General features: G+C 54.9%; 7 protein-coding genes and 1 non-coding gene across 8 annotated transcripts; 4 read left to right on the top strand and 4 right to left on the bottom strand.

Moving 5' to 3' along the window:
• Positions 1–280: 280 nt before the first annotated feature.
• BBK36DRAFT_1198239 (hypothetical protein) lies at positions 281–1,959 on the top strand (the record flags this gene model as incomplete). Its single annotated transcript, XM_024897027.1, has 3 exons — positions 281–359; positions 414–1,689; positions 1,746–1,959. The coding sequence occupies exons 1-3, from the start codon at positions 290–292 to the stop codon at positions 1,957–1,959; spliced, it is 1,560 nt and encodes a 519-aa protein (XP_024750050.1). The 5' UTR covers positions 281–289.
• Positions 1,960–4,172: 2,213 nt separating this feature from the next.
• BBK36DRAFT_1140508 (hypothetical protein) lies at positions 4,173–5,348 on the bottom strand (the record flags this gene model as incomplete). Its single annotated transcript, XM_024893382.1, has 4 exons — positions 4,173–4,474; positions 4,718–4,780; positions 4,844–5,171; positions 5,220–5,348. 4 exons carry the CDS (start codon positions 5,346–5,348, stop codon positions 4,173–4,175), a joined length of 822 nt encoding a protein of 273 aa, XP_024750049.1.
• Positions 5,349–6,123: 775 nt separating this feature from the next.
• Positions 6,124–8,650, top strand: BBK36DRAFT_52727 (hypothetical protein; the record flags this gene model as incomplete). Its single annotated transcript, XM_024898209.1, has 4 exons — positions 6,124–6,231; positions 6,547–7,303; positions 7,621–8,253; positions 8,394–8,650. The coding sequence occupies 4 exons, from the start codon at positions 6,124–6,126 to the stop codon at positions 8,648–8,650; spliced, it is 1,755 nt and encodes a 584-aa protein (XP_024750048.1).
• A 1,317-nt stretch (positions 8,651–9,967) lies between these two features.
• BBK36DRAFT_1118408 (hypothetical protein) lies at positions 9,968–10,980 on the bottom strand (the record flags this gene model as incomplete). The annotated part of the gene is made up of 2 exons (XM_024890474.1): positions 9,968–10,685; positions 10,772–10,980. 2 exons carry the CDS (start codon positions 10,978–10,980, stop codon positions 9,968–9,970), a joined length of 927 nt encoding a protein of 308 aa, XP_024750047.1.
• A 2,774-nt stretch (positions 10,981–13,754) lies between these two features.
• Positions 13,755–16,326, top strand: BBK36DRAFT_1117530 (hypothetical protein; the record flags this gene model as incomplete). The annotated part of the gene is made up of 3 exons (XM_024890361.1): positions 13,755–13,961; positions 14,051–14,337; positions 14,403–16,326. 3 exons carry the CDS (start codon positions 13,755–13,757, stop codon positions 16,324–16,326), a joined length of 2,418 nt encoding a protein of 805 aa, XP_024750046.1.
• A 1,224-nt stretch (positions 16,327–17,550) lies between these two features.
• BBK36DRAFT_t82 lies at positions 17,551–17,634 on the bottom strand. The gene has a single exon. It is a non-coding gene; the product is annotated as a tRNA-Thr (tRNA).
• A 678-nt stretch (positions 17,635–18,312) lies between these two features.
• Positions 18,313–20,240, bottom strand: BBK36DRAFT_1198206 (MFS general substrate transporter; the record flags this gene model as incomplete). Its single annotated transcript, XM_024897026.1, has 4 exons — positions 18,313–18,351; positions 18,451–19,051; positions 19,105–19,922; positions 20,052–20,240. 4 exons carry the CDS (start codon positions 20,238–20,240, stop codon positions 18,313–18,315), a joined length of 1,647 nt encoding a protein of 548 aa, XP_024750045.1.
• A 1,952-nt stretch (positions 20,241–22,192) lies between these two features.
• On the top strand, positions 22,193–24,145 carry BBK36DRAFT_1158684 (hypothetical protein; the record flags this gene model as incomplete). The annotated part of the gene is made up of 3 exons (XM_024894132.1): positions 22,193–22,748; positions 22,826–23,330; positions 23,443–24,145. 3 exons carry the CDS (start codon positions 22,193–22,195, stop codon positions 24,143–24,145), a joined length of 1,764 nt encoding a protein of 587 aa, XP_024750044.1.
• Positions 24,146–25,360: the final 1,215 nt, after the last annotated feature.

Below are 25,360 nucleotides of genomic sequence, written 5' to 3'. Positions count from 1 at the left end.
CCAGACACGCCAGCCCAAATTCGGCCCAAGGAGCCTGGGACCTACTGCTGTAGCCGGCATTTACCCGGGCTTCTCTGGTCACGGGACCTGGCTCGCGCACTTTTCGCCCTGTTGCAGCCCAACTTCGCTCGGAGCCTCTCCTTATCTCACCCAACAATTATCGCGACGACGAATATCGACTATCAACTCCGTTGCCGCGCCGGACTCTTCGTCCGCCTTTGATCCATCGCCGCATCTCGTAAAACTAACTCTCAGTTCAGTGCCTTCCAGCACTTCAGCCGCCGCCGCCATGTCCAGCTGGTCGAGTGCCCAGCATCCGCCGGGGGTTGCTCCTCAGGCTGCCTATGCCTATCAACACAGTGAGTGTCTCTCCGTCCCCTCTGTCGGTGCTTGGTCTAACCTCATCTCGTCAGCGACACCGGCATTTATCCCAGTTCAAGTACGACAAAGCTTTGGATCATATGTTGCCCCTCCGCCGCCCCCATACAACCCGTACGCGTCGAGCTCTCCTCAGAGTCAGCCCGCAACCCCTACCACCAGTACAGCTCCGGCAGCACCTGTAGAACAGCCCAAAGGAACCAAGACCGAGTGGCCGGAATCGGTTCGACGATACGTCCAACGGTCATTTCATCCCGAAAATGACGACCCCTCCGTCTCTCGTGCGGAACTAGAGGCCAAGCTGAAGGATACCATTGGCAGCGCCAAAGAGAACAACTCGCTCTACACCATCGACTGGGATAGCATGCCTCTACCCCAGGCGTTGGTGAGAGCCGATCGCGAGGCGCAACTCAAACTTCATCACCGTGCTGCCCCCATAACCACCCCGATATACGCCGACGACACGTTCAACCCCAGAAAGCGCAAGTCGAATGACTTTTCAAATGACTCCTCCGCGCCCCCGTGGCACTCTACTAACGCAGGTCGATCCCTCGAGGATCGCATTTCGTATTCCCCCGACAAGCGGGCAGCCCTCGAGGACCCCAAGTCTAGTAAGTTCCAGAAGGAAGCCAACAAGCGCAAGCGGCGTTTCGAGAACGAGTACAAGGCGGCCAACGTAGCGTCGCTCAGCCTGAACCCGCCGCCGCCGTCCGGTCCCATCGTCGGCACCTCTGAAGTCCTGGAAAAGAAGTATCTCCGCCTGACTGCTCCCCCTGTTCCGTCAAATGTGCGACCCGAGAGAGTTCTCCGTCAAACGCTGGAGTTGTTGAAGAAGAAGTGGAGAAAGGAGGGCAACTATTCCTACATCTGCGACCAGTTCAAGTCCATGCGTCAAGATCTCACCGTGCAGCGCATCAAGAACGATTTTACCGTTTCCGTCTACGAGATCCACGCCCGGATTGCCTTGGAGAAGGGGGATATTGGTGAGTATAATCAGTGCCAGACCCAGTTGCGGTCGTTGTATGCAATGGGCCTTAAGGGCAACCCCATTGAGTTCAAGGCGTATCGTATCCTCTATTTCATCCACACTGCCAACCGCACCGGCCTGAACGACACCCTGGCAGATCTAACAGCAGCGGAGAAGGAAGAGAGGCCGATCAAGCACGCGCTCAACGTGAGGTCCGCGCTGGCATTGGGCAACTATCACAAGTTTTTCCAGCTGTACCTTGACACCCCCAACATGGGTGCATATCTGATGGATATGTTTGTCGCCCGGGAGCGCCTTGCGGCTCTGTGCAACATCTGCAAAGGGTGAGTTTTTTTTTCGTCGCTCGTTTTCTTTATGACCACGGCTAACTTGCTAGCAGATACAAACCTGACGTCAAGCTGCGCTTCATCACTGAGGAACTCGGGTTCGAATCAGACGCTGATGCTGCCCAGTTCATCATTGACTACCAGGGGCAACATCTTCTTGAAGACCGCACAGAGTACATTGCGTTCCTGACTGGAAAAGCCAATGGCTTGTTCGAGAACTCTAAAGCAGCGGCTTTCCAGAAAGTGGACATCAAGGGGCAGATCTAACTTGGTTGCATCGCTCCTTGTCACGTCACTCGGGCGTCTCTTCCTCTCCCTGCGTGTTTCCTTGCAAATGGCTCACGGCTACCGGTCACCTTCTTCTTTTTGCTCGTCTCTTTTTTTTTTTTCTCCTGAAATTGCCAGCCCGCCTTGATACCTAACGAATAGCGTCTTGCTGGCTCCGGCGGTGACGTCTGACGATTTTTTTTCTACTTTGGATCTCGTCTATAGAACCCAATTTCGCATGACGAGTTATTTCCTGTCCTTGCGTCCATTGGACAGTATCGAGACACTTTCCACGCTAGAGGGAAAGCAGTTTCCTGGCATTCAGCTCGATGGCGACGATGCTCTACTCAAACGAGATTCTACCTCTTCTAACTTGATACGTCAGATCCCTGCTTCTGTTGTAAGACGGGATGTCAGTTGGTCATAGTAACAAATTCAGCTAGTTGGATGCTGAGCTGGACTTGGACGATATGTGGGAGATGTTTGCTTCAAAGTGTCTCTCCCTTTGGTGTTTGGCATGAGCGATTGAGCATCATCACGGTCGGATGGAATTTGGAACATGGAAGGCTTACGGTATTGGCGTTGGTATTGATTGCAAAGCTGGCACTGGTCATCGGTCCGCTTGGACTATGAGGCTTGGTAGAGTGCTCGCGGCTTTGGTTGTGCATCACGACTCGAGTCTGAACAACTCTGAAAAGAGTAAAAGTTGACACTCATGAAGCTTGTTCGTTTATCGAACTTTGAGAATTTATAAAGACTATTGCTACCGCTTGGGGCTACCTAATCTGCTGCTCGAGGACAGAAGATATGACGGCGTTGAAACTGTAATGATCCTTGAAGGCCTCGGCGTACTAATCGATAAGGTATGGGAGTGACGAGTAGCGCAGCTCTCTGGTGAACAAGGTAGACTTTTCGTTTCTTCCTCTTGACGGACTCTTTTTCTCTCCCGCGTTTCACCATTCAGAGGGGGTAGCGCAAAGCGGGAAGCCATGTGGACAAGGGGACGGTGCATCTTTTGGGTGGTGGGTCGGCGTAAGGCAGCGTCGTAGTGGATGGGGACAGTTGCTCGTACTAGAAGTTCTGGAAGAGACGCTGACCTGGAGGCGTTCATAGCTGCCAAGTTGGAGATGGGATTTCATGGTGTTTGAGGAGAGTATCAGTGCGATGGGTTTTGGAGATGCATTGCTTTTGGAGGGTTACGGTGGGTGCTGGTTATAGGAAAGACGCCCCCATGTCTATGTTTGTTGATGGTTGTTCCTGTGAGGCTTGGGGTCCGTTGCGGGCGTTGGTGTATGGCCATACTGGACGAAGTCCTGACTGAGTCAATACAGACTCTTGTATGTGTGGTGGGTTGGAGACTAATTGGACGCCAAGTCAGGGGGCGTTATTGTGTTCTTTTTCATCCTCTTTCTTCTTTTTCTTTTTCTTTTTTCCCTTTTCTTTCCCTTGATGCACGGTATACAAACTGTATCAGAATTGCAGAAACTGAAGAGGCAGAAGAAAGAACTCGCACGGGATATAATGACTGTACTTGGTTAAGTAACAAGGTAAGGCACCGACGTGGAATGAGTCGCAAGGGAAATGAAATGGGTGCCCAACGAAGGGAGAAAGTGACACTCGGGTTTTGCGAATTTCAGCCTCGTCGGCGCAGGCTGGCGCTGAGCACACCGGGGTTCGGGTGGCATGTTTCTCTGACGGACGGAAGTTCATTCGAATGAGTACCTGTACCTGACAGTACCAGATACAGTAACCACTGCACCTGGCTCGTGTTGTAGATCTGTACATATTGGGCCATGTGCTCTTTTTGGGTTACAGACGCGGACGGGATGCAGCAACGCGGATAGTACCTAGTAGTTGGATGGATGTGGTATGGATGTACAAGTACAGCTACCGGCAGCCTGGTAACGCGAGCGTTGAAGAAGCGCTGAGATTGGATGTGGGAAGCAGCACACAGTTGAGTGGTTGGATGGATGGATGGGTGTTCATGTACGGGCATGGAGGCATGCTGATGAGTTGAACTCGCATGTAACCGCACCGTGGGTCCGATTTTCATCGCTTGTTTCGTCCAAGCTCGGGCTGCACGAGGGAAGAAGAAAAGAAGAGGAAAGAAAGAAGACTGATATCATATCACATCGAACCCTTGCCGCATCCCTTGTCGCTTGGATGATGGGTATCAACAGGCCTTGCGCGCGGCCGCCCATTGGCAGGGCACATCAGCTTTGGGAGCTCCAGCCCAAGGCTCCCGTCTCTCTCACGATGGCTGGGACCTTCTTCTGCGCCTTTTTGGCGGCTCCAGGGCTCTCGCGGGCCTGTGGATGCATGGACTCAGCGCTTGGACTCTCCGGCTCTGCGCTGCCCCACCGGCGGGCCCCCTGTAACCCACCTGGAGTTCCCTCCACTCCCGGCCGTCGAGGCGCTGAGCCCTCCAACACAGTTCCATTGGATCCCAGTTCACCGGAGGCCACAGACGCCTCCATGATGCAGGTGCTCTGTGGCATGAGGTTGAGCAGGCTCGCTGCAGGCCCCAGGCCCGGGGACGGACAGAGACGGAGGATAGAAGGACAGGGACAAATGCTCGTAATACATGCTACATGGTGATACTTGGCGGCAGACACTTTGGAGGTACCCTGTTCCTCTCCCATGTCTGTTCTCCCGTTGCCTGGGCTGTCTGTCGCACAACTTGAAGCCACAGCCGGCGCTGCTGGGTAGGTAGGTACCTGTTAAGTACACCGGGCAGCGAGGCGAGGGTCACGCATACGTCGGTTCGTGTAAGCCAGACCAGACCAGGTAATCCCCAGGTCGCACACTCGCACACGAGGGCCTGCGAGTACAAGGATTGTACATGGATTCAAGTTCTGTCCCTCGTCCCTCCCGCTAAACCCACAGCCACTGTGCCTGTTCAGTGTTCGTTGCATTGGTTGGTAAAGGGCCTTTTTTTCGCCTCTCTCCAACTCCATCTGCATCAGGTCTGCTTTTTGCATCTTGTTCCAGCCGCTTCTCCCGGCGCCATCGCCATTACCGTTCACAGTGTTCCATATCCTCTCCTTAGACCAGATTCCTCCATAATTCCTCCTGCATCTTCCGCTTGGAACGACGCCTGTAGATTGATCCTGTCCAGGACGCCACGCCGGTGATTGCGCCATCTTGTGTCTGGGCCAAGTGATTTCCTTTGACTCGGACCGGATCTCACATTGCATCTGCATCGCATTGGCCTAGAGTGCGAACTTGAAGGCCAAGGGCAGCAGCACAGCTACGATTACACGGCTCGCGGAAGCCCAGCTGCACGTTTCCAGGACGGCCGCCTGCATCGCCGACATCGTGAGGCCGGCCAGCAGATACAGGCACAAGCACAGGCACAAGCACAACCGCAAGCAGCGAGGCTCGACCATCTTTCTAGAAGCACGAGGCGCAGCCGACACACCACAAAAGGCTAGGGGACCGACGCACGACTACTGCTGCTAGTTGATTGATATTGCCGGCTAGCACGCGCGACCAACTTGGCTGTGCGACCCGACCGACCTGCACGCCGGGCAGCGCAGCGCAGCTTCTCCTGCATCGAGCCGGCCTTCTGCTTCGTTGCCTCTCCTCGTCTGTTCTGTCCAGCACCGCCAGTCTCACCGTCGCCGTCTTCGCCTCGCCTCGCCGGCTGGCCATTGGCACCGCAAAAAAGCCCCCCTCCGCTCCCTTGGCCTCGCCTCGCCGCTCGAGCTCGACTTTTTGCGCACCCCTCGCTCTCGCCCTCGTCTCGACCGTCCCAACCGCCGAACGACCGCTTCCGCTCTGCGAGCTCGCACGAACCCGATAGTCCCTCTCCCAGCCGGAACCACCCATAGCCTCACACCTCGCATACGCCTCATATCCCGGCCGTCACGGGCTCGTTACACAACACGACACTGCAATACACAATACAAAGATGAAGGTGCGTCATTGCCAACTGCGCAAGTCATGCGCTGCCAGCTGCAAACCGCTCCCCTCCCCAACTCTTGCCGGACCGGCGACACGATGGCCCCCGTATATCGATCGCCTTGGGCTCGCCAGCTGCCGGCTCCCCAACCTGCCTTCGTCACAAGCACAACAGTCACGGCGCGCGCAGACGAGATAAACAAACAGGCTCCCTTGCGATCGAGTCTTGGACAACGAGAGGACAAGAGAAAACTAACAGCCATGGCCTTCCTGCAGGCTCTTCGCCGGTCTATCAAGGGCGACAAGGAGAAACAACACAGCATCTCCATCACCCCCAAGGCTGCTGTCGCCATCGTTCCGCCCAAGAAGGTTCGTTGCTCAGTGTGCTGCGTTTGCTAGAATCCCTCCCTCTTCCCCTCCAGATTCCCAGCGGCTGTTTTTGTTCTTTTTCGGCTGTGTTCGAGTCGACTGGGTCGCATGATGGGAACGTGATCGCGCAGAAGCAGCCTGCTTTTTCCCGTTTTCCATTTTGGCTTTTCTCTGCTTCCATCTGGCCCTTGTTTGCTTGTTGCGAGCTGCGTCTGCAATGGCATTTCATTTCGTCTTTTCGTCATTTCTCGACTTTCGTAGCGCCTCCAATCACGAGCCAGGTTATGGGTGGGCCCTTTCTCACGCTCTTCGCAGGTCATCCGAGCGCTCTACGACTACGAGGCCCGCTCCGCTCAGGAGCTCAGCTTCTCCAAAGGCGACTTCTTCCACGTCATCGGCCGCGAGGACGATCCCGACTGGTACGAAGCCTGCAACCCTGCGCTGCCCGACGCGCGAGGACTCGTGCCCGTAGCCTACTTCCAAGCCCTGGGCAAGACCGAGCGCGACAGCCACACGTCCGACGGTCGCCCGTCCACCGCCAACAAGAACCCTGACCACGACTCTGGCTACGGCGAGGTCAACTCCGCCATGCAGTCCCCGGGCTCGTCCGCGTCGGCGGGCCAGCGCATGTCCAAGTCCGCCAAGCAGGGCGCCATGGTCTACGGCGTCGTCATGTACGACTTCAACGCGGAGCGCTCCGACGAGCTCGAGGCCAAGGCCGGCGAGGCCATCATCGTCATTGCCCAGTCCAACCCGGAGTGGTTCGTCGCCAAGCCCATTGGCCGGCTCGGCGGCCCCGGCCTGATTCCCGTGTCCTTTATTGAGCTCCGTGATATGGGCACGGGCAAGGCCATTGAGAATCCCGGAGAGGCCATCCGGAAGGCGGGCGTGCCCAAGGTGGAGGAGTGGAAGAAGATGGCCACTGCCTACAAGAACAGCAGCATTACCCTGGGCAAGTTTGAGGGCGGAGGACCATCCCAGCCGATTGAGCAGGGCATGGAGCGCCTGAGCATCCAGAATGCCCCTCAGGTGAGTTGCGCTTCCATCACTTGTTCCCATTTCCTCTCCATCTGTCTCCTCCTGTTTCACCGCACCTCTCCTCTCCACAGCCTCGTCTCATTTCACTCTCTCTTCTCTTCTCCACAAGCTCGTTTCATTTCACTCTTCCATCTCATTTCACGCTTTTCAATGACTCCTCTATCTGTACTCCCCTCTCCATCTTCAACTGCTTGCTCCTCTGTTCGCTTCATCTCCTTCCTGCCCGTTCAACTTTTCACTCGCATCACCTCAGTCCCCCCCCCCCACCCAACCCCTTCTCTCCAACGTTTGGTCACTTCCCCTCCTCCCATGCCCTCGGATTGCCTCCCTTCAGCCTCGCCTCTTGACCAGGCGTTAACGACCCCCAACAGCCCCTAGCCCCCAGCGGCCCCCCTCAGCCTGCTGCCCAACCCCAGCAGACCGAGTTTGTTTCCAGCGCGACGACGGAACTCTACGCCCCCATCTCTGCCCGAATACCCCGTTACTGCTTTGCAGAAGACAAATATTGGTTTGTTATCGAGACGCAGCTCGAAGATGGGCGGCACTGGGAGCTGTCCCGGTACTACGAGGACTTTTACGACTTCCAGATTGCCCTTCTCACCGAGTTCCCTGCCGAGGCAGGCAACACTGGAACCCAGAAGCGAACCCTCCCCTACATGCCCGGCCCCGTGAGCTACGTGACAGATGCCATCACCGAGGGAAGGCTGCATAACCTTGACGCATACGTCAAGAACCTGCTGAACCAGCCCCCCTACATCTCCCGATGCACGCTTGTCAAGCAGTTCTTCGCCCCTCGAGAAGGCGATTATGAGATGGACCCTGCCACGATCGAGCAGGAATACCGGCTGTCCCAGGGCTCTCACGGCTCGTCGTCTGGGTCACATGCTAACCCCGACTCACTACAGTCATCGCGAAATAACCTGAGTGGAAGTGGATACAACGGTCTCTCGGCTACCCCGAGACAAGTGAGCAATCCGCAACAAGGTGAGTTACCGCGACCACTCTGGCGATCGCCGACTGCCGATGGCTCCATGGCCAATACTAACTTGCGCAACCCCTAGTCATGCAGCAACAGTTTTCCCCGCAGCAGCCGCTCTCGCAGCCGCAGCAAGCTCAGCAGCCAGGACAAGCCTCGGCCGCCATGAAGATCAAGATGTACTACAACGGCGACCTGATTGCCATCCGGGTCCCCACCAACATCCAGTTCCAGCAGCTGTGCGACAAGGTTCGAGATCGGCTCAAGGTGTCTCCCAACGAGCAGGTTCAGCTGTTTTACAAGGACGAGCAGACGGGAGACAAGCCCAGCCTGACAAGCGATGCCGACCTAGACTACGCCCTCGAGCGCAACGAGAAGCTGATGCTGTACGTTGAAGTGGTGTAGCCGCGGCCACTGAGGGCCCATTAACTCTTCGATGTCTATATTACTATTCTATTTTTCTTTGCACGACCTGGGCCGCCTGCCGTTGTGTTGGACCGTCACGACGCGACGGGTTACGGCGATCGACGTCTTGCAATGGTGATACCCGCCTTTCAATCAGCTGGAGCTGGATTCTCTTTTTTCTTGTACTCGTGGTTATACTACTCGGAAACGCGGTCCCGGATTCTTTCCCCCTGGCGCCCTGGTTCTCACTGCATGGCCAAGTGAGTCTATTGACTCTGGACGAATGTACGAGGAGCCTGGTGGCTCGCCTCATGGTCTGTCTGAGGACACATTTCTCACCCCTCTACCAAGAGACAACCTCATTACCTTTTTTTTACTTTGTTCACCGGATTCTATCTACCGCTGCGGATAAAGAAACTCGTTCCACCTTCAAAGGCTCCACTGTGCGACCCAGACATAACACGCTTTCTCATGATTCTGTTTTCTGTTTTCTCACTTGAGATACGATTGTGGTTGGCCAAACCTCGGAAAGGGCGTTTGGGAAGGAAAGACGGCCTCCCTTATCAGTTGGTCAAATCCTCGAATCGGATGTGTTTGTATGTATGTAGGGTCTAGTCCCGATTGCCTGCTCTTTGAGACTTTCCTGTGTCATTCTGTTTTACGCAATTTTTTTCCTTTGTGAGAGGGGGAAGGCAAGGGAACTGACTACACCTTGCGTTGTGGATGAGATTTGGGGGGGTATGGAAGAGATATGGGGCGGGTAGATGCAGGGAGGATGCAAGGAAAGAGCCTTGACCTGATCTCCGCTGTGTGCGATATCTGTGAGCGAGTGTGAGGCAGAGGGATGCGGAAAGGGGGGGACAATGAGAACTCTGTATGTGACTCTGTATGTATGGATGGAACAGATGCAAAAGATTTTGGTAGGCAGACTTGCTAGAAACTGCAAATCAAAAATCTATAACCTAAATGATGAGGTAAAAAGTAAACGTGGATGATGTACGCCTGTTTCCTTGCTTGCTTGCTTAGGTAGACTGATGCCCCCATTTCGGCTCTTAGATGGGATTGATTATAGTACCTAGGTAGCAAAGCACGACGATCTCCTGTGTATGTGTATCCCTTACATGTACCCAAGTCTATCAGCCAGTATTAACGACGCATTATCGACGTCTACATGTCACGAAACTCTTCATCAGAGAAAAGGAGAAAGCAAAATAACAAGAACTATTACACATCGCTTCATATGCCAAGAGGTGAATCGAGAGAAGTATCTTGAGATGAAGGAGCAACGTCAGCATCCAGACCGCTACCTTTGGTTATTCATCCCGCAACCCCTTCCATAAGAAGCCTCCTCGTCTTCATATTGACCACGCCGCCGACGCCAAAGGCGGGCACGATGCGCGCCATGCGCGCGGCCGTGCTGACGAGCCAGTTGGCCCTCACGAGGCGCCAGCGCTGGCGCCACGTCGTCGTGCGCTCGGGGCGGTTGTACAGGTCGAGCCCGAGGAGGTGGATCGGCGTGGAGACGAGCTGGACGGCGGCCGGGGCGAGGAACTGCGCCGCCGTGAGGCCGGAGACGGAGCGCCGGAAAGAGTCTGATAAGCGGGCGTCGATGCGGGGCGCGAGCAGGGGCGGGAGGTTGAAGGAGGCGAAGATGGTGAGGCAGTCGCGCGCGGTGAAGAGGATGTAGCTTGGCAGCGAGACGGGCCTTGTCGTCGTCGCAGCTGCTGCTGCGCCGGGGGGCGCGAAGAGGCGCACGAAGACTTGGTCCTTGTAGACGCATAGGCCGACGTTTGCGGCGGACGAGGCGGCGAACTTGGCGGGGCCGGAGGTTGTGTGGGAGGCTGGGAGGTTGGAGAGTGTGGAGGAAAGGGTGTCGATGGCGTTGGCGGTGAGGTATGTCCCTGCGTAGAGGGCGAAGACGAGGGCGGTCGGGCGGGAGAGGAGGAGGGATCGGGGGTGGAGGAGGAGGGTGCGGAGGGAGGTGAGGAGGGAGAGTTTGAGGGGGGCGCGGCCGGAGGCGTTTTCCATGATGGAGCTGTTTTGTGTTATTTGTTCAGCTTTGGTTCTCTGAGACGAGGAAGATGGGGGGGAAATAGGGGGATGAGAGGGAGGGCTTTTTACCGGTCAATGATTGTGATGATGGGGGCGACGAGGGCGCCGGCGCAGGAGGCGCTGGCGGCATCTGCTGCGAGGCGCGAGGCGAGTCTGTCGGTGTTCCATTTTGATCTTGATGGTGTTTGCGACTGGGTGGAAGAGGAAGAAGGGGCTGTGATGGCGGGGATGGAGAGGGTTGTGGCCAGCGGCCGTGAGGCGGAGTCTTCTGTTTTCATGGGAGCAGAAAGATGTGGATTGGTAGAGTTGAGATGAGACTTTGAAACTGGTGCGCTGATTGAGGTTGGAGCGTTTGATCCTTGTTCGTCTTTCGGTTCTTTTGGTGATGCGCCGGAGGGTAAGACGGATGAGGCTGTTGGACGAGCTACACGCGGTTGCTTGAATTTGAACAGACACGCCTAGGGAGCATCAATGTGTCTAATCTTCTTAATACGAGACAGACCCCAGACCAAGTAAATGAATCAAATCAAACCAAGGAAGTGAAGCAGAACTGCGCATCGACAAACACAATCAAGTTGATGTGTAGTGATCCAGCAGAGCAGTATCGATACCGATACCGATACCGACACCGATGCATTGCTTCAGCTTTCAGCTTCTGTAAGACCGACATTATGCGATGCCAGCCAGCAATCGCATCGCATGGCCAGAAGCCGGGCTCTGACTGGCCCGAGCGAGTGGCTGGTCCCCGGTCTCGGAGGGACTGGCTTCATATTAGGGGACGGGGAAGACGGGGAAGACGATGTCTTAGTAAGGTGGACATTGAAGGGAGCTCCATGGCACACAGACCGGACGACGATAAGGCAGATAAGGTACGGAGTACTGGGCCTCAGTACAGTACAGTAATATCCCGTCAGTGTTTGGTTTGAGGTGGACGGATCACGAGACTCACCTTGTTGTTTTGGAGATTGTTGTCCGGAGATGGGGATTGTCGGCGACTTGGATTCCGCTCTCCGTGGTGGGTAAGTACCCGTACCCGTATGTGAGACTGAATCTTTTTGTTCTCAAGGGTCCAATGACATGGGGATACCTTAGCGGCACACATCTGACGCCAATTGGCGGGGGCGGGGGATGGACACATCACCAGAAATCAAATCAGGTGAATCCTCCAGATAGTAGTACTCCGTACTCATACTCAAGGACTTCAAGTTAGTGCTCATACTCGTACAAGGCAGACGAGATGCCTTCTTTGGTGTCATCCGTGTCTCTCCCTGCTTGTAGTGAATGTATGTATTACCTAATCCTGGCGTCAATTGGGCTCTGACCGACCATTGCCTATCTTATTCTTTCAATCTTCATGTCCAGTGCACTGCAACTTCTGACACACGGGCAGACAGACAGACTTACAGAGACATAAAGACAAGACAGGCACCGAACTCTTAGCACTCGGCACCTAAACTAGTAGCGCCAGCGTGGGTGTGGCTTGGCCCGGCTTTAGCGCAAGGTACAAGCATCGCACAAGAGTGTCGGGCGCCAATCGAGTCGAGCCTCGGCCAGTCCTTGCGAAAGGGCAGGTCATCGGAATCCCTTGCTGTCGACGTGGCTCGCGTCCTTCAATGGTGGCTGCGTCATGGGCGAGGGGTCTCGTTTCATGGCTGTGGATAGGATATGGGGCTTCTGTGAGGTATGAGGTATCGCTGTTCTCTTATCCGGGGGGTGCATGTGGCTTGTACTCGTAGGTAATGAGTATGGCATCAATCGATAAGGTAGCTGCGCCTAGGGGGGAGAAGGAAAGGGGAACCTTGAAGCTCGACCAGCATTCCTCCCTTCACGTCATCTGGCCTTGACCTGGGCCTCTCATCCCTGTCCTCACTTCACATGCAAGTTATGTACTTTGACAGCGCTGGCTAATATCATATCATCTCACCGGCGCAGCCGCTGGACAGGGACAGACCATTGACGCTACGGGCCAAGCGACATCACACGACAACATGGAGACAGCCGCAGCATCTCGCACAATGCAGCGACGAGGCGTCTCCGGGAATCAAGACGTCAACATGTCGAGAGGGGCGTTGGGCTGTCCGGGCTTATTATATCTTCTGCGGCTCCATACTCGGCGCAGCACAGCACACAGGCCGCATGCTTGATAAGCGGCCCACGGTGGCATGCCCGTGGCCATATATAGCGATGCCCGTGACATATCAGCGATAACATGGAGCTCTCGGGGTGTTACGGAAGCCACTTCAGGCCTATCACGGCCGTCGCCATGGTCTTCGGAGGGGAGCCCCAAGGGCATCTGCGAGTCGTCTTCCCTGCTAAAGAGCATGCGTTGATTGCGCCCACGTCTCCCCCAGCTCCAGTCGCGGCTATGGAACCCGCGACGACACGCACTTCCAGATCCTGGCAAGCTGCCAGAAAGCGGCGCCGCAGCATGTCGCAACCGGGGGGGACTCTCTCGTCGTGGCCGTGTTTGGGCCAATGTGTCCGCGTAAGGCTGCAATGCAGTGGTGGCAAGCCGGGCGCATGGAGACACACGGCAGCGGCGGCGGCCAATCGTGGGCGTCCAGCAATATCGGCCATGCACGGCGGACGCTTCGCTACGTGGCCAGGGGGCAGTGGGATGCTGTGCGAGTGCCCGTTGGAATCCGGACATGGATGATGGTACCATGCTCTCGTGGAGTCACTGCCGCTGTCTCGGTTTAGTCACCGCGCCGCATCAGGCCTGCTCACTGCGAGGGATCTATGCAGGCGAATCGTGTGCATGGCCACGACTGAGGCACACGGCCGGGCCGTCCTAGAGGTCGCGCATCTGGGATATAATGGCTGGCCAGTCGTCTCGTCGGTTGCTGGAGGCTCGAGATGTTCACCCATCTTCACATCAACCCATCTTGACTTGAGCACACAACATCTTTTTCTTTGTCTTGACCTCCATCTTATTCACCTCTTTATACTTGACGGCTGCAGGACTGCCTTTGATCCTGGCCGTTTTCATCTGGGCGGCCGTTTTTAAAACGGCCCATCTGACTTGCCGCCCTTCACCCAGTCTACTCTTACTATGACGGGACGAAGCGGGAGCTCTGATGGGACGTTTTACTTTCAGGCATGGAACACTGGCAAGGTGGTGAGCGCGGAGTCATGGGTCCAGAATAAGGGCCTCGCCGACTTTGTCGAGCAGAACCTCAGCGCCGAGGCAAAGAAGTGGCTGTTCGTCAAGGGCTGCGTGCCTACCAAGGAGCTGACCGGGCTCGCCATTCCCTATTCTGTAAGTCGCCATCGCCAATCGTGTCATCGACCGGTATCACGACTACGGAAGAGGAGGACCAGGAGAGGCTAATCGCGTTGCGCTTACAGATCGCCGTCAAGCTTCGTGCCGCAAGGACTGGGCAGGACCCAAAAGATGCGGTCAAGGCTCTCTTCAAGTTCCGCAACAAGGAGTTCCCCGACATCGCCAGGGTCTACTTCAAGACCAGGTTGCACAAGTCGCTGGACTTCTTCAACACCTTCTCCGAGGGCGCAGAGTCCGACCCTCTCGTGGCCGATTTCAACGTCGTCAAGTCCTCCAAGAAGTTGAAGGACAAGATTCGGTCAGCGATCAAGTTTGTCAAGAAGGATGTCTGGGGCGACCTTAAGAATGGATTGTGAGTCTCTTAATAGCTCAACAGCCATGTTGGATCCGATTGCGCTAACCCGCGTCTTCCTCCAGAGTCGGTGGCATTTCTTCAAAATCATCAGAGTTCAAGGCAGCTCGGTTCATCGCGAAGCGAGGCCAAGGTATGTACAGGGCCTTTGAAGGAAGCGACATTGGTGTCGACTGGGACATAGGGGAAAGCGACGTCATTAACATATGCCTCGACTTTTCAGACCCTACCTTGAATCCCCATGTTCTGCCCACTGCACCGCTCCAGAGCCCTCTGCCACTGCCAGACATGACTTTGCCGGACTTGAGCCCTGCTCCTCTTCAGCCGGAAATGAGTCCTGCTCCTGTGCAGCGGCGCGAACTCCCTCCTCGACCTAGGACGGACTCGGATGCCTCCGATCTCACCGTCGGGTCCACGGTTGCGTCGGCCTCGGACGCCAGCTCCATGGCTTCTGTCGACACAGCCCAATCGTCCATCTTTGGCGAAGAAGCATCTTCCGAGCTGCACCACCACGCAAAGGAGGGCTACTCCGAGCTGTCGCCTGTTCCGGAAGAGGACGAGCCAGTACTCAGCCCTCCGGCCACCACCGAGAGTGACCCTATGGTAGAAGCCGATGTTGAAGTTCCGGCTGTTGCGACGCCCGCCGATTCGGCAGAGGCATCGTGCCTGGACATTACGACGGAGCCCATAGAGGTCGCAGACGCTCCCGTGGTCACCGACGTCACGGAAATGACAGACGTTACGGACATCACAGAGGTCGTGAGAGCTACCACCACTCCGGCCGCCATGACTCCTGCATCGTCTGGCATTGTCGCGACCAGAAGAAAGATGAACAGTGTCCTGTCTCCTCAGAACACGCAAACGGCCTACTTTGTTGTGAAAAATACCGGCAACTGGCTTCGATACCTAACGGCCAACCATGCCCAGAGCGCCCAACAGCTGCGATCTACCCTTTTCGATTCGCCCATTGTCCTCGCCGCGACCTCTTCTCCCATACAGGCTCTCATGCCGGACGGGATGATGCGTGTGTACTTTATGTCGCAAGCTCGGAAGCAGCTTGAGGATGGGGCGCCTCGCAACGAGAAGAATCGCGCTGTCCGCACTCGCAAAGGCAAGTCGGTTCGCGAGTGGGTTGTCGGAAGCGCCAAGGTCTCAACCCGCACCTTGAAACATCTTGGCCAGCAGCTCGGAAAGAGAAACGCCAGACTCCTACCAGCGGCTTCGCCCGCGGTGCGCAAGGTCGACTCGGTCGTCGGTCCCAACAACCGACTGATAGAGATGACGCCTGCGCCAGGCGTTCCTCAGGCCATCCTGGTCACAACGCCCCATCCTGTCGAGGATGTCCGGGAGGGCGACATTGTGCAGGAAGAGCGAGACGACGGCTTCGTCCACATTGAGAGCAACATTATCAACAGGCCGGCGGAGGTGGTGGCGGACAGGACTGATGGTCCCGAGAAGAAGAAGAAGGGCAAGTTGGAGAAGAAGCGGCGTCCCAAGGGCAAGGGCAAATCCAAGGCGGACATGAACGGGACCAGCATCAAGAAGACGATCAGGATGGACACAGCCAGCGCAACGACCAGCGCGAGGACAAACGTCATCAGGGACTTCACGGTCGATGCCGACAGCGTCCCGCCTCGCAAGCCTTCCAAGGTATATACTCCTCCTTTCAGTCGAAAAGCCTGGCGAGATGTGGAGCCTCAAGAGCCGCAGGTCATCTACGACGTCATGAGCGGATACGACTTTTTGCAAGTGGAAGACGTCCAGATCTTTTCCTTTTCGACGTGCTCGCATGACATGATGCTGCGCACCTCTCCTCCTCCCGCTGCTGCTGCTGCTGCTCCCGCTCCTGCTGCTCCCGCTACACCCGCAGTGGTTGAAGAGGGCGAGGGCCTCGGCATTTGGTCGCCTCCGGCTGTTGTCGGCATTTTCTCCTGGATGTGGGATCATTTGTCTCCTGGGGGCTGGGCTAAGACCTCGGTCGCTCACTGACTTACCTGGGGGTTGTCACGGAGGTGGTTGATGAGATGGAGAGAGAAGGACTGTTTTGAGCACACGATGGGTTGGTGGAGAAACGTTGGACAGACGCCTCAGATGGAGGGTCTACCGACTTGAATTATTCTTTCGGCATTGCGTTGGCGCTTGGGTTCATTGATTTTACCACCACTCTGCACCACGTCTCTTTCATTTGTTGATTCTACACAATCTCGCCTGAGGGAGCCAAAACTGGGGATCGCGCTCCCCCAGCGACTCATCGTCTTCACGGGACACTCGTTATTTCCTTTGTTGGATATTGGAAAAAGAAACTTACATGTATGATGGAGGACAAGGGACGAACAAACACGAAACTAGCATGGGATATGACACGCAACGAACATAGAGATACGATATGAACACGGGATGGAGATATATGAGGATAAAGCATTCGGAGAATGGTATAGCATTGCTTGGAAATATCGGGACAGATTGGGCCAGAAACAGATTGCAAAGATGTTGTTTTACTTTCTTGGTAGATATAGCTTTTGAAACAACTTTCAAAGGGCATGTCTTTGACATGAACCTGAGAATAGTCGACTTTTGATATTTGCATCCTGATTTGTCTGAAACGCATTATTAGATTGAACTTGTTTAAAGTAAGAAGGAATTGTTGGCCATCCTAGCCGGACTGGCTTTTACTGGCTGGTAGCCGTTGAAGCCTGAACCGTGGGATGCAATGCAAAGTTTTCTTTATTTCAACCAGCGTCCTGTTCGCCTACATCTTGCCAAAAGCCGTTTCCCAACTAAACGAGTGTATTATCCAGATTCATGCCCCCGACCCCAAAGGCTTTTCTTCACAAACCTCTCTCACGTTGTCGTGGTAATAGATGCAGTAAAGAACAAAAGTCTGAGATGAAGGAGCTGCCGTTTTGCAAAGGAGGTGCGCGAAACACCCTATCCGGAGTAACCAACCAGTGGATGGCCTCATCCCATATGTATGTATAAATATGGTAGCGGGAACGGGGGCAAACCGTATTAATTAATCAATCAGCTTGATCTTTCAATTCCTCGAGACTCCCTCCAGTCATGACGACTTTTTGTATCGAGACGAAGTCTTCTTCGGGTTTTCACGAGCCCGAAAAGTCAGAGACAAAGAATTTGAAGAGGGTGAAAAAAAAAAAAAAAAAAAAAAAAAGGTTAACACAAGAAAGAGAGAGTGAGAGAAACAGCAAAAATGAATGCCCACTATCAGAGTCGAACTGATCACCTTGTCATGTCAAGTAGTCTTACTAGTGACACGCTATACCGCTTAGCCAAGCGGGCTTGGAAGCTGATGACAATTCTGTCGCAAAGCAAAGTATATGGATCTTTCTTACAGAGAAGCAGAAACTCAGGTCTACACGATCTTGAAACACTGCTGTTTGTTGTTCGCTCTCATTTCGTCCCACCTGGTCAATATCCTGGTATCAAGTTCGGAGGCCAGGTCTCGGAACAGGGCTATGCAGGAACATGCTACACCTCGGCTTCTGGTCCAATTCTGCTGCCATAGTTGCAGTGGCTCAGAAAGGTGGCTGCTTTTGAAAGCTTTCCTGTCGTCTATTCAGCGCTTCCCGGGTATCCCTGTTCAACAGCCTGCACAGCAATATTTTGGTGTCGAGATATGTCGAAGTCAAGGAGCTGGACACCAACCTATGGTGGTTCAAGCTTGGATGTCAATGCAGCCCAAGTATCCTCGTAAACTCTGCTCTGCCAAGGACTTCTTCCATCGACTGGGCCATCAAGTCAGATAAATTCTCAAACACGGGCAGTTCACCCTTGCAGTCTTTTCTCCTCATATTCATTGCTCGAAATACTCATTGTCGCTCCCATTTTTCATGTTCCGAAACGCCTCGCTTCCATCAACCAAGTACTCCTGATAACCCATCTTACTCCAACCATTCCGATAGCCATGTACCCAGAAAGTAACAAATCAAACGCCTTTGGTCTTTTCCTTTCCATCCATCAAGCAGAATGCTTGGTGTCCTGCCCCTGCTCCCGAGTCTGTTCATGGTCACAAGTCAACCCGTGATCATGACGTTGTTCAACACCGTGAGCCAGAGTCTCAGATGAATCAACAACCACGCCCAGCATCGGTTCTACCCGAACGCCTCCCAGCGCAGACTCCCCATCAGACTCCATTTCCGACGACGCGTTGCTCATCTTCCGCAGCGCCTTCTCATCCACCGTGAGAGCGCCTCCGGCCTTGTCCAGGTCCATAAAGATGCAGATAATGAGCGCCACTCCGGCCAGTCCGACACCGATCCAAAACACATTCTTGTACTGATGCTTGAGGTCCATGCCGTTGAGCACAAACTGCTGCTTCGCCACGTCGGCAATCGCCAGGAAAAAGGCGCCGCCGAGGAAGAGCATCACGCTAATGAGCGCACCGGCAAGCCCTTGGCGGTTCTTTGGCAGGCTGGTCGTCAGGAAGACGTTGCTCACCGTCCACAAGACGTCGACGCAAGCGGCCTCGCAGAGCATGGCGGGAAAGATCCATGCCCAGTAGTTTGGGTTGTCGGGCATGATGGCGAACATGAGCACGGCAATAATCTTGGAGACGCCGGAGGCAACAATGAGCACCTTGCCAGAGAGGAGGTGCAGGATGAGGCCACTTGTCGTAGCTAATACAAGACCGCCCGCAGCCCATGGGGCAAAGTAGGTCGCAGTCAGCAGGGGCGACTTGTCCAAGATGGTCTCGATGCTTGATTGCGGTCAGCCAGATGTCAGAACAAAGCCGCCTATTGATTTACTCACTAGAAGTTGGCATAAAAGAGATAGATGTTAAAGACTCCCCATGTAATGAATAGACACAGGAGCATTCTCTTCATGCACTTGACGCGGAAGATGTCGGCCGGAATAAGCGGTGCCTCCGCGACCCAGCCTTCGACATACACAGCGGCACCGAGGAAAATGAGGCCGAGAATAAGGGTCACCAGAATCCGGGGTGATGCCCATCCATGGGGAGCGTTGGCGCTGTCGGTCAACGCGTAAATCAGCAACATCAGACCAGGCACAGTCGTGAAAACTCCCCACCAGTCCATCTTGACGTTCATCTTGCGTGCCTCTTCATAGTCACGGGGGGCAGTCAGAATGGTCCCGACAGCAAAGACGGCAGAGATAATGCCACCAAGCCAGAAAAACCACCGCCAGGACAGCAGGTCCTGAGCCATGCCGCCGACAATGATGCCAGCAAAGAAGCCCAGCGGTGCAAGCGCGCCATAAAGACTAAAGACGATGTTCTTCCTCGGACCCGGTCTGTAGATCCGGCCCAGCAAAGAAATGCCGGCAGGGAGGAACGCCGCAGCCCCGAGGCCCAGCATGGCACGGCAGATGACAAGCATGATGAAGTTGCGAGTGAAGCCACCAATGATGGACCACACCGAGCACCACACCACGCCTCCGTTAAAGAGAAGGTAGCCGCCGTACATGTCTGCCAGGCGCCCAAGAGGAAACAGGAATGCGCCGGCAACCAACGTCAGGACGCTTGAGGGCCATGTTTGCGCCTCAGGGGGGATGTCCAGTGGCTCGATCAGATTGGGTAAAACGACTTGGAAACCGCTAATGATGAAGTCCTAAAGAGACAGAAAGTCAGTCGAGCTCTTCATAGGCCATATACCGATTGCCAACGTAAGCATGCGCAAGTACCCCGGACGGGGAGGAATGAAGTGTCTTGCGTGTGTGCATATGTCGAGGAGACCCACCGCCATGGAAAGGGAGCCCAGGACGCAGATGACAAAGGCAACCTCTTTGAAGGTAGAAGAGAAAGCTGCAGGACGCTGTCTTCCGAGCTTCTCAACATCAATCTCGTCGATACCCTGAGAAAGCTCATCGTCCATGTCAGTGACGAGGACGGCGGCACCCTGGACAGGCTTCTCGTCCTTTCCCAACATTGCGGCTATGTAAAGACAAGTCGGAACGAAAAGGGGACAGCTCTTCACAAGAAACGTATCCTGTAGAGGCTCAAGAGCTCTTCAGACAACACCCATTGACTGGCGACGATAACAGCATCCCCAGCTTTGAGCCAGTGCCGTCATTCTCTCTTTTATATCTTTCGCCATCATCACGGACACGGACCGCCTCCAAGGAGAATTTTCACACCCGATTCATGTGCTAGATCATACGCCATAGCTATGCGCCCTCGTCATCTGTCAAGAGGTTTCATGGTGTGAACAGTCTCACAGTGAGCATTCCGTAGTCGGTCCTCGTACTCTGCTCCGTTGACTAATGAGCCCTGAAACCCTACGCACCTCCATCACGCTCTCCAGCCACAGCGGCAAGAAACGCAGAAGCTGTCGAAAAATTTCCCATCTAGGGAGGTTCGTTACAACCGCAGTCGAGATATCTCGACAGGGGCTCCACACGATTCTGTCCGGAAGACGACCCGACTGAGAGCTTGAAGTAGCCACATCGAAAACCGCTTCGCACGTTTTTTTCGATAGAGCACGGATTATAGAGCCGGAGCATGGATCCCATGTGTCATGGACCTCGTTCCAGAATCGATACAGCCTGGGAAGTGGTGGAGATAATGAAAATTGGGCTGGTGTAATCCCGGTAGTGGCAGCCCAACTGGGGCTTGAGAACTAAATTGTGAAGACATCGTGACTATTCCGCAGGGGTGGTGGTGTCTGGCGCCAAGTAGGGAGACATCCGTTCGGGACTTGATGAACACCGGTTCTTGGCCTCTCATCTATCGCTTCATTTCCATCTCCGTAGGGGTAAAAGAAGAGAACGGAAAACTCCGTCGTCGTTCCCTCGCTTCCGCCGTCTGATCGAAGATCGTTTCCAACCTTAAAGTCCTAGTGGAAGGCGGGAGAGTTTGCCGGGAATGTGCCCGTATAATGATGTAAGACGTTTGGCTTGAGCCACTCAGGAACCGGCGTCCATTCGATCCCGCTCGAGCGGCCGTAGAAGGGTTGGAAGAACCCGGTAGAGAAACTGTTGGAGACAAGAACGCCAAGCCCCCGTTGCACTTGTTCTCTCATGCAATCAATCCCTCAGTCCCAGCCCGCTTCCGAGATTCAGATACTACTATCACTGCACCATGGGCAAGCCGATTTCCCCATTGGGCGCTTGTGTGACCTCTGGATGGACAAGATCCGGCAGACCAGGTGAACAAGCTTCGGGACCTAGGACCAGGGGGGGCCTTCCAACGCTTACCGGGTCTGCAGGTCCCGCCTCCTAGTCGTCGCCGTGCATCGGACGCAAAGAATGTCAAGAGCTTTCCCATTTGGGCACGCTTGCGACGTAACGAGAAAGCTTGTCTCTTGTATGACCGTCTAGACTTGCGGTTGGGGCGGCGGTGGCGTGTCCCCGGAGTGGTTGGTAGGCAAAGGGGGGGAGGGGGTTTCGATATTGAGATTATGCTGCTAGTTATTATGGATAATCGACGGTGGGCCGCATGCTCTGCCCGCTGCGTCACGACTGGCTGGCTTCGCTGGCGTGCCACATCACGTCTGGTCTGTTTTTCATGATGGGCACTCGCCATCATGGAGCTCTCTAGGCATCGTCTCTGGCGGATTTGGCGCTACCCCTTCACGTGCGCTGAGCTCTTACCGCCGTAACGGGGAGACTACCAGTTCTCAGGAGAAGGTCCCAGATTCTCGCCATGCTCATACTGCTTGAGGCGTGACATTGAGGCCCGCTCAGCCGTGATCGACTCTCCTCCGCTGCTGCTCCCGTTTGCCGGCCTGCTTGCGCGTCGCTGCTAGTAGACCGTTGCTAGACCGACAAGGACGCCAGTAAGGGAGGCAGCAGGCCGACAGTTCGTTCTGTATCAGGAAAATAGCCTGAAATCAACCCACAGCTTCCGGTCGGCCGCATCATCGCACAAAGCTCGGCTTATATGCCAAGCAACGGCAAGCCGTGTCACAACTGCCGCCGTCGACGACTGCGCTGCGATCGCTCGTGGCCAACGTGCCACAAATGTGCGGTCTCAGGGCAGGAGTGCCTTGGGTACGGCAAGGTCTTCGTCTGGACGCAGACGATTGACGCTCGTGGAATTTTGAAGCCGTCTTCAAGTCGCCGGACACCGCTTGGTGGCCCCCTGAGTTCTGGTTCGGGCACCGCCTTCTCTTCCACCACCACCAGCTACTTCCCGCCTTTCCTGGATCCCGCTCCTGGTTGTCACCCCGATACGGGTCCTGGTGGCCAGACGCATGATGCAGCTGCCGGTAAAGGCAAATCTGCCGCAGGCGGAGCTCAGAAGGCGCCAGTTCGTCGCCTCTCGCCGCCATTGAATGGCCATAGAGGCAAAGGGTTGACGTCGGGTGCACCGGAGCCAGCGGAAGATGCAGCTTCAAGTCCAGTCCAGGAAGTTTCGAGGCCACCGGCGCTGGGCAGCTTGACAGATCCTCTGTTCCAAGACCTTGATCGCAACTCAAGATACTACCTAGCACATTGTAAGAGACTGCCGATCCTGAAACGCAAGGCTAGGAGGACGAGAGGGACAAAGTTGGCTTGCTAACATGCTCACAAGTTGCCGACCGTGTCTGCAAAGATTTGGTGGCCCGAGATGGGCCCGGGGCAAACCCTTTTAGAGACCTCATTCCTCTGACTAACAGGCATCCTCTGCTGCTTCAGATCCTCATTGCCACTTCTGCGATCCATTGGTCCAACATCTTCAATCCCATCACCGCGATTCCGACAGGACTTACAGACCCGGGAGGCTATCTTGCCCAGCTTCGGTCCAAGGATCTCGTTTCCCGGCAAGCCGTCATCGATGCGTTGACGGCGAAGCAAAAGGCCATGGGCCACCTGCAAGAAGTGCTCGACACCTTGGATCCTGGAGGAAGCGAAGTCGTCCTTGCCGCCATGCATTTCTTCATCAAGTTTGATCTGATAGACCTGGAGAAGAACGACGCAAAGGGATGGAGGGCTCATCTGGAAGGCGCCAGCAGTATCCTGGCCTTGCTGAGGCCGGGAAGCAATGGGAGCGAGGCAAACAGGATGCTGCGAGACTGTGTGGTGGCTGATTGTTTTATGTGAGTGCTGTCGCCTCATTGTCTCACCGTGATGCTCTGGGCGCAGAAACACTGCAGCTGGAGTTGTCTCCTGTGTGACGCAGACTAACCTCCTTGCTCCGCCAACCCGCAGATACCACATCCTGGGGTCCACGCTTGCGTCGGGCAGCCTCGCCGCCAACATCGCACGCTATGCCTTCGAGCTCTTGCCGGTCATGAAGCGCGTCGAGGTCACCAGCTATCTCTCGTGCCCGCCGGAGATCCTCCACATCATCCTGGAAGCGTCCAAGCTCTCGTACGAGACGCCCTGCACTGACTGGTCGTTGACTGCCGCGGACCAGGCTCTTGTCCTGATTGACGAAGCGCTTGCGTTTGATATACCGGCCTGGGCAGACAGGCTTCGGCAGAACCCGCGAGTGCAAGACATTGAGAGCCGCATCCACATCGCCTCGGCTCACCGATCCGCCGCGTGTCTGTACATTCTGCAGGCGTTGCCCCTCGCTCGAGCAGTCCGCCCAGTCGACACGGAATTTCTCGTTGGCGACATCCTTGGGAATCTGGGCCAGATCAGCGTCGACGACCCATACTACAAAGCCACGTCCTGGCCTACCTTCATCGCCGGGGCTGAGACTCGCGACGCAGAGAAGCGGACGTGGGCCATGAAGCGGCTGCTGGGCATCTGGGAGACGTGCCCCTGGGGGTATCTGTTCACGGCCATTGAGCTGCTCAAGGCGGCCTGGGAGATGCAGGATGCGAGCCAAGGCTCTGATGATGAAGCTGGCATCAACTGGTTGCAGGGGCTCAAGAGCATGGGGTTTGATGCTCTGATTGTGTAGCTTTTTGCTGCTCGAGCTTCTCTCCCAAGTGGTTGATATCGATTAGCTAAGGATGCTCCTTCCCCCTTCCATATTCTGGCACTTGCCATTGAACTCTCATATATGTATTATTACTACCTAATTATTGCCCTTTGCTTTCTCTCTCTTTTATTCAGCTTGGTTTCCTCTTTCATTGTTATCTAGCGGAGTTTTTGGGTGGAGGGAGAGTGTTGGGAACGTTGATCGGGACTTGCTACAATTTACATGACTTTACAACTTCTCATATTGACAAAGCAGCACACTATCGAAATACAACAGTATACGGGCATAATAGTAAGCCTCTAATACATTCCAACAGCAAATCTACTAGGTATCTATTCAGTATAACGTGACTTACAACAGAGTAACGCCTTGAAACTTCTCTTACACGCATACATTCACGGTGAATAGCAGCCAGATCCGCTCCGAATCCTTCCTTGACCCTCCCAGAAATAGGAAAACCACCAGGAGGCCCAGCGCTGCACAAGCGGGAGCTACTGCACCCTCTAGTCCCCCCCTCCCGCCAGCGCTAAAACCACAACCCTTGACCTCCGAGCCTTCGATTTTTCCATCCTTGCCGACCAAAACAAAACCTGCAGCCACCTGAATCATTTGATCAGCTTGGCGTTAGCGGATAGGGCTTTTTCCATTGGTTCCAGAATTCAATTCCTCTGGACTTGGCCGCTTATGTGCTTCCTGCGACATGTCCTGCATGAGCCCTATGTTACACACTTAGATTGATACCCAAGGTGGTAACTGGTGATTCGACATCAATGTCGACATCAGGCTCTGATGATCACACGCTCATGGAAATGTAACAGAAGATTACGCGCAAAAGCACTGGTCCGTCGGTGTGACAAACTCGAGCATGTCTTGCATCAGCATGCTCCAATTGTTCAACTGCCGCTCTGATTCAGCTTCCGCCCCTCTCCGGATCGTGTTTTCCGTGTCCAGGGGTCCGATGTCGTTGTCCCAGTGTCTGCTTGAGCCAATGGATATTCTGAAATACTGCATGGAGCACGGCATGCACATGTGATCACATCCAACAGTCCTGTATATTCTTATGTCTTGAATTGTATTGGCTTCTCCTCTATAGGGAGTTTGGGGCAAGGTAATGACGGCTGAATACGTGGAAAGGAAATGCTCAGGTCGAGCGCGTAGACTGTACCAGCCCCCAGTCTACATCAAATGAGCCCT

Source organism: Trichoderma citrinoviride (genome assembly GCF_003025115.1).
Source record: "Trichoderma citrinoviride strain TUCIM 6016 unplaced genomic scaffold BBK36scaffold_6, whole genome shotgun sequence".
Taxonomy (NCBI): Eukaryota; Fungi; Ascomycota; class Sordariomycetes; order Hypocreales; family Hypocreaceae; genus Trichoderma; species Trichoderma citrinoviride.
The sequence above is the reverse complement of the archived record's forward strand: the minus strand, read 5'-3'. Positions and strand labels throughout refer to the sequence as shown.